The sequence below is a fragment of the Belonocnema kinseyi genome, chromosome 6, assembly GCF_010883055.1.
Source record: "Belonocnema kinseyi isolate 2016_QV_RU_SX_M_011 chromosome 6, B_treatae_v1, whole genome shotgun sequence".
Lineage (NCBI taxonomy): Eukaryota > Metazoa > Arthropoda > Insecta > Hymenoptera > Cynipidae > Belonocnema > Belonocnema kinseyi.
Window position 1 is genome coordinate 74,558,881 of NC_046662.1, and position 11,924 is coordinate 74,570,804.

At 29.5% G+C, this 11,924-nt stretch overlaps 2 protein-coding genes across 3 annotated transcripts in view; one reads left to right on the plus strand and one right to left on the minus strand.

Moving 5' to 3' along the window:
* The first annotated feature begins 694 nt into the window (after positions 1-694).
* On the plus strand, positions 695-9,489 carry LOC117174130 (neuroepithelial cell-transforming gene 1 protein-like). The gene is made up of 5 exons (XM_033362917.1): positions 695-1,045; positions 1,577-1,821; positions 4,418-4,769; positions 8,385-8,813; positions 8,898-9,489. Exons 1-5 carry the CDS (start codon positions 983-985, stop codon positions 9,297-9,299), a joined length of 1,491 nt encoding a protein of 496 aa, XP_033218808.1. The 5' UTR covers positions 695-982; the 3' UTR covers positions 9,300-9,489.
* Positions 9,490-9,624: 135 nt separating this feature from the next.
* The window catches only part of LOC117174129 (N6-adenosine-methyltransferase subunit METTL3), a 12,329-nt gene continuing 10,029 nt past the window's right edge, over positions 9,625-11,924 (minus strand). For both annotated transcript variants that reach the window (XM_033362915.1, XM_033362914.1), the window contains exon 4: positions 9,625-10,776. In XM_033362915.1, the coding sequence (XP_033218806.1) occupies positions 9,927-10,776 (850 nt within the window). In that variant the 3' untranslated portion in view covers positions 9,625-9,926. The remainder of the gene's footprint in view (positions 10,777-11,924) is intronic.

Consider the following 11,924-nt stretch of genomic DNA (forward strand, 5'->3'; position numbering starts at 1 on the left):
TTAACAAAACAGATGAATTTTCAAATCCAAAGTACTTGAGTTTTCTATTTAAAAAACACACACATTTTCAACAAGAAGTTTCATATTCAACTAGGAATTCTGAATTTTTAACAAAATTGTTAAGTTTTCAATAAAATACTTACTCATATAATCAATTTAATCAAAAAATTAATAGGTGAAAAGAGAGGAAATTGGGTGACTGTGAAGCCTGCAATAAATAAATAAGATTTTTTTTTTTAATCATTTCAAAGTGTCAGCTCTGAAAACTAGAAATTTGTTTTAAAAAATTAAGTTAATATAATTTCCTAAACATTTTAAAATTACCCGCTTTAATGTTTACAATTTTTGAAAATTTGAAATTTTTCGAAAGTTTCATAAAACTTTTCATTTCGCCAAAGTTTCATGAGAAACTTTACAACCCATAACCGTTCGTCACATAACCTCAACATTTTTAAACGAATAAGATTCGAACAAAACTGCTTTTTATACAAATTTGTTTATGTGTTATTAGTTCTCGTACACAGAATAAACTAAAACTAAGGTTTTTGCATGTTTGCAAGTCATTTTTGCCTTTTATTTATAATAAATGAATCTTTCCAATGAATTTCTTGATTTTATTTTAGCTTTGGAGGAGGGGGCTGAGGTAGGCGTTGAGAAGGCGTCGAACATCTGGTATGTTCATCGTTCGTGTTCAAATGAAAAAAAAGACAAAGCAAGCATAACCTCGGAACGCTTCCGAAGAGTCCGAAGTGCTCCGAAGACTTTTCGAAATTACCGGTAGTGAAGCAGTGTGCACACGGTTTTTGTTTATTTATTATACTCTGCGGTTATTATTTTCATTCCTGAACTCAATATTTACGAATTTTCGGTGTTTCGTTACCACAAGTGAAGAAGATGGCGAAAAAAGAAAGTGTGCTTGGCAAAAAGTAGTTTTTTCGTTGCTCCGAACAGATTTCAAAGGCCAAACAATCTCAGTGTAAAAATGGATGAAATCGGTGACGTTACGATTTCGGAATTTCAAGAACCTCGAAAAAGGTTCTGGCTGGTAAGTAAATCAATAAAATCAATATAGGGGCGATTTTAAAAAAGAGTTGAAATTTATAAATAATTTACAAATTACAGTTTATAAATAAAGTTAATATTTCAAATCGTGTGTTTTGGGTATATTTATTAAACCCTTAGCCTAATAATATACAGTTCACCATACTGTAAAACTTAATTTCAGCAGGTTTTAATGATATGTACGTCTGAGAGACGTATATTTAGTAACAAGCAATTTTTAGTTTAGTTAGTATTCTAGAGTTAAAATCTAGTATAATATTCGTGCCACTTTTTCTTCGTACGAAGAAATTCAGGGCGTTCAAGTTCAGAAAAAATGTGTTTCCTTCTTTTGTTTTCAGCAGGTAAATAAATATAACCTATTACACGATGTCAGTTCAAAATTTTATGTAAAATGTGTGGATTAAAACGAATTTCAATTATTTAGTTTCCAAAAAAGAAATAATCATCAGCTGCTGTATATTTCATTTTTCATATGACTGAAATAAAACAAACAAATAATTAAATTGAATTTCAGAGGTCAAGAAAACGTCCGAAAAGCGATGCAATTAGTATAAGTTCGATGGACATTTCCATTGACTCGGAAGTTGGAAGAAAAAAGCGACGAAGAATCACTGAGGTGGCCAGTAATATATTTTTTGCAACTTTGCCGTCAGCTTCAAAATCGGAGAAAAAACGCAAAAGAACAAGCACCAGCCAGCTGAATGCCTCTTTTTTATCATTTGCTGGATCTGAAGCAGAAATTCTCCCCACCCCAAAAAAGTACGTAGACTTCGGACTCACACCACTATTGACACTTTCATTATATGGGGTCTTTGAGGGTTTCAAAGATTTTAACGTTTTTAAATGGATTTTAAAAAATATTAAATAATTTAAGATGTTTTTCCGTATTTCCAAATATTTATATAAGTTTTTAAAAATTTAAGAGATTATAATTTTTTTTAAAGATTTAAAAGAATATTGTGTATTTAGATAATATAATAGTTATAAGTATTTAATAGACAATTTCAAGAGATTTTATTATTTATAAATAATTTCAAATGATTCCGTGAAATCTTAGAAGGTTTAGAAGACTTCAAGGGATTTCAAAAGATTCCAATTTCAAAACTTGTAAGGGTTTTCAAATAATTTCGTAAAATTTCAAATGATTTATAGGCTTGTCCAGGATATCAATGATATTTAAAGTATTTCTAATGAAATTTAGGAGATAAATGAAATAAAATGAAGTTCCAAGGGATATCTAATGATGACCAAGAATATGAAGGGATCTATAGAATTTCAAAAGAAATTATAAGATGATATAATATGGGGTCTCAGAGGATTGCAAAGATTTTAACACTTTTAAATGGATTTTTGAAAAGATTAAATAGTTCAAAATGTATAACCGTATTTTAAAATATTTCATGAGATTTCAAAGAATTGCGTAGGATAATAGAATATTTTAAATGATTTCGTAACATCTCAGAATGTTTCAAAGATTTCAAGTAGTTAGTATTTTTTATAATTTACTAAAATGAACTGGATTTCAAAGAATTTCACAATAGTCGAGGGACTAATAGGGTTTAAAAAGAAATTAAAAGGTTCCATAAGATTGTACGGATTTTTTTAAAGATTCAAAGCGATTTCAAAAAATTTAAGTTTTCCAGGGATTTTAAAGGATTTCAACATAATTCAAGGATTTTTAATATATTTATTTCAGTAGAGTTTAATGGATTTTAAGTTTTTCGGGTTTTCTAACAAATTTCAATGAATTTTAGAAAATATCCAAAATTTTGAGAGATTTCAAGTGATTTCATCAGATTTTAAGAAATTTCCGAGGGGATTTTTGTTTTTGAATTAATTTCGTAAGATACTTTGATTTTAAGATGTTTTATGGCAATTTAAAATATTTAAACAATTTCAAAGGATTTTAAAGAATATAGTATATTTTTAAAGATTTCAAGTAATTTTACGAGATTTCAAAGAATTTCGTAGGATAATAGAATATTTCAAGAGATTAAAAAATAATTTCGTAACATCTCAGAAGGTTTAAAAGATTTGAAGTAATTAGTATGGTATTTACAAAAATGCACATGATTTCAAAGAATTGTACAATATTCGAGGGACTAATAGGATTTAAAAAGAAATTAAAAGGTTCCATAAGATCGTACGGATTTTCTAAAGATTCAAAGCGATTTCAAAAAATTCAAGTTTTCCAGGAAATTTAAAGGATTTCAACATAATTCAAGGATTTTTAATATATTTATTTCAGTAGAGTTTAATAGATTTTAAGCTTTTCGGGGTTTTTAACAAATTTCAATGAATTTTAGAAAATATCCAATATTTTGAGAGATTCCAAGTGACCATCAGATTTTAAGAAATTTCCGAGGGGATTTTTGTTTTTAAATTAATTCCGTAGGATACTTAGATTATAAGATATTTTACGGTGATTCAAAATATTTAAAAAATTTCAAAGGATTTTAAAGAATATAGTATATTGTAAAAGATTTTAAGTAATTTCACGAGATTTCAAAGAATTTCGTAGGATTATAGAACATTGCAAGAGGTTTTAAAATTTCCAATGGATTTCAAGAATTTCACTATATTTAAAGGAATCCTAGAATTCGAAAAAAAGTGTGTAATTACGTAAGATTATAAGGAATTTCCATAGATTTCAAGGAATCTAAAGATTTTTTACCTGATTTTAATCAAATTTTGTGTGACTACTTGTGATTTCACAAGATTGAAGGATTTTTATCAATTTCAATTGATTTAGAAATATTTTAGTGTTTAGGCAATTTTAAAAGATTCCAATTTCCAAATTTGTAATAGTTTTCATTTAATTCAGCAGGATTTAAAAAACTTTTCTATGATATCAATGATATTTAGAATACTTCAATTACTTCCAACGTATTTTCAGTGAACTGTAGGGAAGAAATGAAAGATAATTTAAGGGGACTTCTAGGTATTTCACAGATTTCAAAGAATTTCTGCGGATTTCAAGGGATTTAAAAAGATTGACGAGTATTCCAGGAATTTTAGAGAATCTCGCAGTTGTTTTTAAAGAATTTGAATGCTTTCAGGATATTTTTAAAAAGTCGAAAGGATTTCACGTGAATTTATGGGATATGAATATTGTATACTAGGTTTAAAAAGTACTTAACCCCTCGATTTAAAATTTGAAAAATTAGATGACACTATTTTGCTACTATTTTTAAAGTATATGTCACTATTGACACTCTTTGATCTCTGAAGTGAGTTCGAGCCTTGAATGAGAAAAGGCCTGTACTACTTTGGTTTACTTTCAAGTGTAACAAAATGTTCCAAGTTACATTTCTAATTAAAATTCGGATTCAGTTGAATTTTTTGCATTTTTCAGAAACGAATTCGCAGGTAATGTAGTAATGCGTAGTTGGATAGTCGACATAGCAGAAGGAAATATCAAAGATCATCTCGACTCGAATTTAAGTCGCAGACAAATAAAAAGACAAGAAGCAATCTACGAATTATACTGCGGCGAAAATGTTCTCTTGAACGATCTGACTGCCTTGAGAGAATGTTACTACGAGCCTCTGCTCTCGGCCAACATTTTAACTTCCTCCGAACTCGATACTCTCTTCGGCAACATCGATAGTTTTATCGATTTGCACACTGAATTGAGGGATAAATTGGTCGAGCTCCGTGACGAAGCCGGATTTACGGACAACGTTGGACCAACGGTCGTAGATTGGGTAAATAATAACTTCTAAACATTGCATCGTACATTTCAATCACTTGCGCCTAAATTATAGGAAGGGGGCTTAAAAAATTGGAAAGCTACCCTAACAGTATTGCGTTTTTAAATGCTTTTTCGGAATTTCTAAATTTTGGATAATTTCAATTTAGAAGTTATTATATATGTAGTGAAAAAGTAAAATGTCGAATATATATATCAGTATTAAATTAGTAATTAAAAATATTTCATTAATTTGAATTCTTTAAATTCTATGTATCGTCATCTAAATTCCTTAAATTCGTTTAAATTCACTAAATTACTTGCCTTAATTTTAAATCTTTAGAGTTCCCTCAATCACCTGAATTCGTGGAATTTCCTGAATTATAAGAACTCTTTAAAGTTCAAGGACTTCAAAATAATGCAGAAAATTTAGAAGAATTCACTGAATACAGGGAATTCAAAAAATTTAAGGATTTCAGATGAATAGAAGGAATTTAGGGAATTAAAGGAAATCAACAAATTTAGGGAAATTCCTGAATTACTTAAATATTCTGAATTCAGGAAATTTAAAGAATTGAAGACATTCACAGAATTTAGGGAATTTTAGGAATGCATGATATTGATAAAACAAAAGGATTGTAAGGAATTTCGAATATTGAAGATATTCTGAGAATTTCAGGGATTCGAATTTAGTTAGTTGGCATCGTTCGTAGCGCCTCTTGCGGAAAAGCGTTGAAATACAAATTTTCCGAATGGTATTTTTTCATATTGAAAGCGTTCCAATTTCAACTTTTAAACTTTTAAATTAATTTTTTTAAATTTTGCAATTTTATTATAAGAGTTTAGAAAATGTTTCATTTCGAATTAAAAGCGTTAAAAATTGAACAGATTACAATTTTTGTTGAGTGCAAAAAATGAAATATTTTCAGATTAGAATGTTGAAACTTCGCAACAAATTTCTTCTGAAGATTATCCTTTTAGTTATAAATTTTAATATTTGCTTGAAAATTTTCTTAAAGAGACGTCCTTTGTATGGAAATTTACCTATTTTTTTTAAAGATTTTTTTTGTTCAATTAATCTGTTTCAGGAGAAATTTCATCTTTCTTGAATAAAAATATAACTTCGCTTGAAAATTCAACTGTTTTTTTTTTAAGTTTCAAATTCGCCTGCTTTAGAAGAAATTACATCTTTTCAGGATAAAAATGCAACTGCTTGCTTGAATATTAAAAAATTTGGTTAAAAAGTCGTAATTTTTTGTTAAAAATTTTACTGATTAAATATAATATTTGGTTGTTGAAAAGTGAACTGAAATATTTTCTGGATGAAAATTTAACTATCTTGTATAAAAATACAACTATTTGGTAGAGAACTCAACTATTTTGTTAAAAATACATCGATTTTTGTTGAAAAAATTCGTCTTTTTGAATTCAAAATTCAATTTTTTTCGTTGAAACTTATTTTTATGTTAAAAAATTCAATGTTTTATCTTGCAGAGTCAACTGGAATGTTTATTCGATGAAAACACAATCTCCTGCTTTAAGAGAATTTACATTTTTTTTATAAAAATGCAACTATGTGGTAGAAAATTCAACAATTATGTGAAAATGTCATCCTTTTTGGTAAAAAAAAATTGTCATTTTTTTAAATTGAAAATTAAATTTTTTTCGTAAAAAATTATATCATTTATATAATATTATTCATCTAATTTGTTTAAAAGATTTAGTTAAAAGTTTAATTATTTTGTTGACAATTTTTTTTATTTGAAAATTCAACTAATTGGGTAAAAGTTGAACTACATTGTTAAAATTTTTTGCTGGAAGGATCATGTGCTTAGTTGAAATTTCATTTTTTTTTAAATTCATCAGTTTCGTGGAAAGTTAATTTTTTGCTGAAAAGTCTTATTTTTTGCTTAAAAATTAAATTTTTGTAAAGAAAAACTTGTCTTCTGACTTGAAGGTTTAATAATTTAGCTAAACTTTTATTTATTAAAAATAAAAATTTCTGTACAAATTAAAATTTTTTCGTTGGAAATTTGTCTTTCGTGGGTAATATATTTAATTTTTATGTTAAAAATTCAATTATTTTGTTAAAAAGCCACCTTTTATAATAGAAAAGACATTTTTTTGTTTGAAATAAATTAATAAATTTGGAAAATTTACATTTGTGTACAAAATACAGTTTTATTCCGTTAATAAAATATTCTATGCTAAAAGTATTGCAAGATTGAAATGCTGATATTTGAATATTAATGTTTTGAACTTAAAAATTAGCTAAGGAAAAATCAGGGAATTTTGAAAATGTTTTCGGTTTCGCATTTTTCCGCTAGAGGCACTACGAGCGATGAAAACTAACTAAATCCGAATTCGCGTGTCCAAGTTTTCCGAGAGTGGGGTCTCCTTATACTCCTTCGTGGGTAATTCTGAGTATTGAAAGAATTTAAAGAATTCAAAACATTCAAGAATTTTAGAGAGTTCATGGAATTTTGAAAGTTCAGGAAATTCAGATAATTTCAGCGATTTTAAAGCATTTATTTAATTCAAGCAATTCTGAGAATTTAAAAAAATTAAGAACCTTCAAAGAATTCGGAATATATTCAAGGATTATTATTTGTAAATGTTTGCGTTTTGAAAGCTTTGAATTTTAAAGTGTATAGGCTCTAATATTTGACATGTTACAATTTTTTGCATTTAAAATTTAAGATTCTCAATTTTAAACGCTATACATTTTAGAATGGTCGACTTTTATGTTGCAAAATTGATTAATTTGCAGTTCTAAATGTTCAGTAGTGAAATTATTTAAATTTGTAACTTCAAGAATAAAATTTTCTACATTTTTATAGCTTCCAAGTTTTTGAAAGTCTACGATTTCAAGTATTAGTCATTTCCAGTTAGTTTAATATCGAAGGTTTTAAATTGGGATTTTATAACTTTAGATTTTAATTTAATACTGTTTAATTTCAAACATTTATTGAAGCAATTGTAGACATTCCAGGTTAAAATTAATTACTAAACATTGGTTTTAATCATTTTTTGAACAATAAAATAATTATTTTAAAACGGTACGAATTTGACAGATTTAATAATTAAACCAAACCATTTTTAATGCTTCGATGTAAGGTTATTACGTTTCAAGTGCTTTTAAATCAAGGTTGTTTAATTTAAAGTGATTCCAGTTTGCAATAATTCAATTTTCAAACCTGAGCAACAAGATTAATTTTTTTTTAATTTATAGTTTTGAACTAGGTTTAAAAAGAGGAAAGTCATAAAAATTTTATAATATTTGAAATAATTCGGACTTTTTTATAACAAACTAAGAAGGTTAATCACTAGTACCAGAATTTAAAAATATTAAAGACTTTTTATTTAATTCAAAAAATGAAAAAATTATAACTGTAAAAAAATCTTGAGAAACACAGTGAGTATAATGTCAAATATATTTGTTTCAAAAATATTAGTATCCAATTAATGATTTAATCTTTTTGTACAATTTTAAAGATTTAAAATTGATCCCAAAGAATAAAATACGAAACGTCTCTGCGAATCAGCTTCATATTACGAACGGAATGTATTAGCTGCGAACACTTTCAAATTATTATTATTATTAATTTTTATTTATGTGTCTTTTCTACAGTTTTCGCGGCTGAAAACCTTGTACGTTGAAAGATGCAGAACTCAGGTCTGGGCCAGACATCTCCTCGATTCGAAAAAAGTCACAAATAAACGATTTCAGGATTTCTTAAAAAAGAAAATGGAATCTTCCCATGCTGTCGATTTGTGGACGTATCTGGACGTGCCTCGATCTCGCATTGTAAAATATCCACTCTTAGTCAAAGAAATTTTGCGACACACTCCAGCTGGCCACTTGGATGAAAATACATTGATGAAATCGCGAGATATTTTATCAGAATTGCTCAATGAAATCGACAAAGCTATGGGAGAAGCTGAGTGTAAATTGGCTCAGACGAAAATTAATCCGAAGGCTGAATACGATCCTGGTAGATGCGTTGAAAATGCTACGGAGTTGATAACCGAAGGGCAACTTAAAGACACTCGTGGAATGGTAATCAATCTTCTGATTTTAAATTTAATTATCGGACGCTTTTCAATTGAACAAAAATTTGTAACAAAAAAATAACAATTTCAGAAATACCACTGTTTTCTTTTCGATACCTGTTTGGCGTTAACGAGACCCGTGAGACGATCTGCAAGAAAATACAATTTATCATTCCAAGTAGTAACAAAAGACGAAATTTGCGTTGACGTAAATACAACGAATCAATCCCCTTTGGGATTTAAAGTCGGTAAACACTTTTTGTCCGTCGAAGACGAGCACCAAAAAAGACATTGGATAGATTCTTTAAAAAGAGTCTTTGCATTCGCGCCCAAAGAAGAGATCATCGTTGAAAAGGAAAACAAATCGGATTTTGGCTTTCAGAAACCCGAACTAAAACGAAGATCTAGGGCGAATCTACGTGAAAGTAATTTCTCGTTCACACTTCGGAGGAGTCTATTTAAACCTACCCAGAATTGTATTGATTACACGTAATGTATTCTAAAAAGCCTTAAAATATTAAGGCTTATTCTTAAGTAATGTAAAAAATTACTGCAAATTTTAAAGGACCTGCGAACGTAGAACTATTTTATAAGATTTTGAGGAAATTCAGACAAATATTGTTTATCTAAAAGGATCCACAGTATTGCGGATGCAATTTACCAGTATTCTGAAAGGGAGAGGGTTTTTTACTCGTAAGTAATTGCACCTGTTCTATGAAAGCTGTATATTTAAGAATTTAGTCTGTTAAAAAAAGTAGTAAGATTTTGTAGCCACGCGTATATAATTCTATGGGAAATTTACAGCATAGTTTGTATTTAAAACAAGATTTAAACTCACTTTATTGGTGAGTACTTGAATAAAATTTTATAGTTATATTCTATTTTAAATCCTCTCACTTAATTAACATTTTATAGCTTTTTTTTTATACCACAAAATCAGGCGAAAATAGTTAAATCTGTTTCAGGGTTGCTACAAGACCTGAAAGTCATGGAATTTTGAAACCAGACTTCTGTAGCAACCCTCTCTGCTAGTTGGAAAAAATATTTTATTCAACTTCCTATGCAGAACAGGCAAATTATACTAAAATGGGGTACAGTAACCTAATTTTACAAAGTGAACCTAGGCTTTGCAGGGTTTCATCGAATTGCCATCGGGGTATCGTTTCTTAAAAGCTTTTATAAGTTGTGGGTCTATGAGATGAATACCATCGACCTGATTTCCCAAGGTTATCCAATTCGGCTGTACGTTATGCGGACGACCAAAGAGTTCAATTTTCCTAGTACCAGGACTCATACGTTCAATTATCCCATAAATTTCATCAGGTTTGTGACTCGTCGCTCTGACTTCTGCGACAATAACATCGCTGTCGAGTCCTCGATTGATTCTAGGATTTCCCTTCATTCCAACTAGGCAATGTTCTTTGCCATGGTTCAACCAGTGACCTGTCCTCCCTGTTCGAATTATTCTCTGAAGTTGATTCGTCTTCACCCAGATTATCTCATCAACTCTTTCATATCCCCACAGTTGAAGACATTCTCTGCCGAGCTCCATCGCTCTTCCAGTTACCCAGAGAAAAAGTAATCCTTCGTCCTGAAGTGCTGGAATTCCAAGCTGCCGCATTTCGTCATCTGACATTGTTCCATAAGGCAATTCCATGTGAATATCCCATGGCGGATCTGCCATTATTACTGCAAATTTACCCAGGACGGACATGTCCAAGTATCGAAGGTCGCATTGGATCCATTGTGCGGGGTAGAGAGTTAATTCTGTTCCGGAGGTGCAGTTATTTACATTTGTGCTTCCGAGTCTTGGACACGAGTCTGCTGATGAGATAATACTTGTTGCTTTATTTGTTACACTGGAGGAGGTAGATTCTAGGTTTGACGAGTTTCCGTTTCCCTCAACATCAAGAGATACGTGATGATCTCTTTGTTGGGGCGACAAACTATCTACCTCATAGTGGACATATCTGGAAACAGAAAAGTGGTTTTACATTCAGACAGTGCTTTCAGGGTACCTACCTGACTGGAAAAAGGTAACAAATAACAAAAATAAATAAAGTTTCGGGGAATATTAAGATTTCCTAAATTATTTAGAATCCTTTGATATCTGTTGAAATCCCTTGAAGCTTTTTAAAGATCTTGAAAATTCCTGGAGATCTTTTAAAATACCCTTAAATCTTTTGAAATCCTATTAAATTATTTAAATATTTTAAATTTTTCTTTATAATCTTTTAAATGATCCTGACATATTTCAAATTCTTAAAAATCTTTTAAGGGCATGTGACACAGCTAAATACCTATATTACCGACCTCACTTTTTCAGTTGACTGAATGTTTCTTTGAACCTAAGAACTTTTTTTGTAAATAAAATATCGAGCTGAAACTTTGGAAAATGCATTAGAGTACAATAAAGTACGTTTAGGTACTGCATTTTGGTAGGAACTTCACTGAAAATTATTTTATCTTTTTTCTGAACCTCGACATTTTTTGAACGTTCCAACTTTTTTTATACATAAAATATCGGTCTCAAACTTTGAGAAATGCAAGAGCCGAAAGAAACCTAAATTTAAGTACAAATCTTAATAATAAAAGATGTAAAAAAAATATTTCAACAATCAATTCCATTGGAATCAGCCGGTAACGTTGTACACGAAAATACGAACCCTGGCGGCCACTTGACGAGGGTCTAGAGGGTTCGTATTTTCGTGTACAACGTTACCGGCTGATGCCGATGGAATTGATAGTTGAAAACTTTTTTTTTAATCTTTTATTATTAACATTTGTACTTTAACGTAGTTTTCTTTCGGCTCTTGCATTTCTCCAAGTTTGAGACCGATATTTTATGTATAAAAAAAGTTGGAACGTTCAAAAAATGTCGAGGTTCAGAAAAAAGATAAAATAATTTTCAGTGAAGTTCCTACCAAAATGCAATACCTAAACGTACTTTATTGTACTGTAATACATTTTCTAAAGTTTCAGCTCGATATTTTATTTACAAAAAAAGTTCTTAGGTTACACACAGTGGAAGCTTCTAATGTGTCCCCTAAGGGTTTACATTTTTCTTACACCTTCTTTATTCCTTTACACACCCTCCACACACTTACTTGGTGGTGGA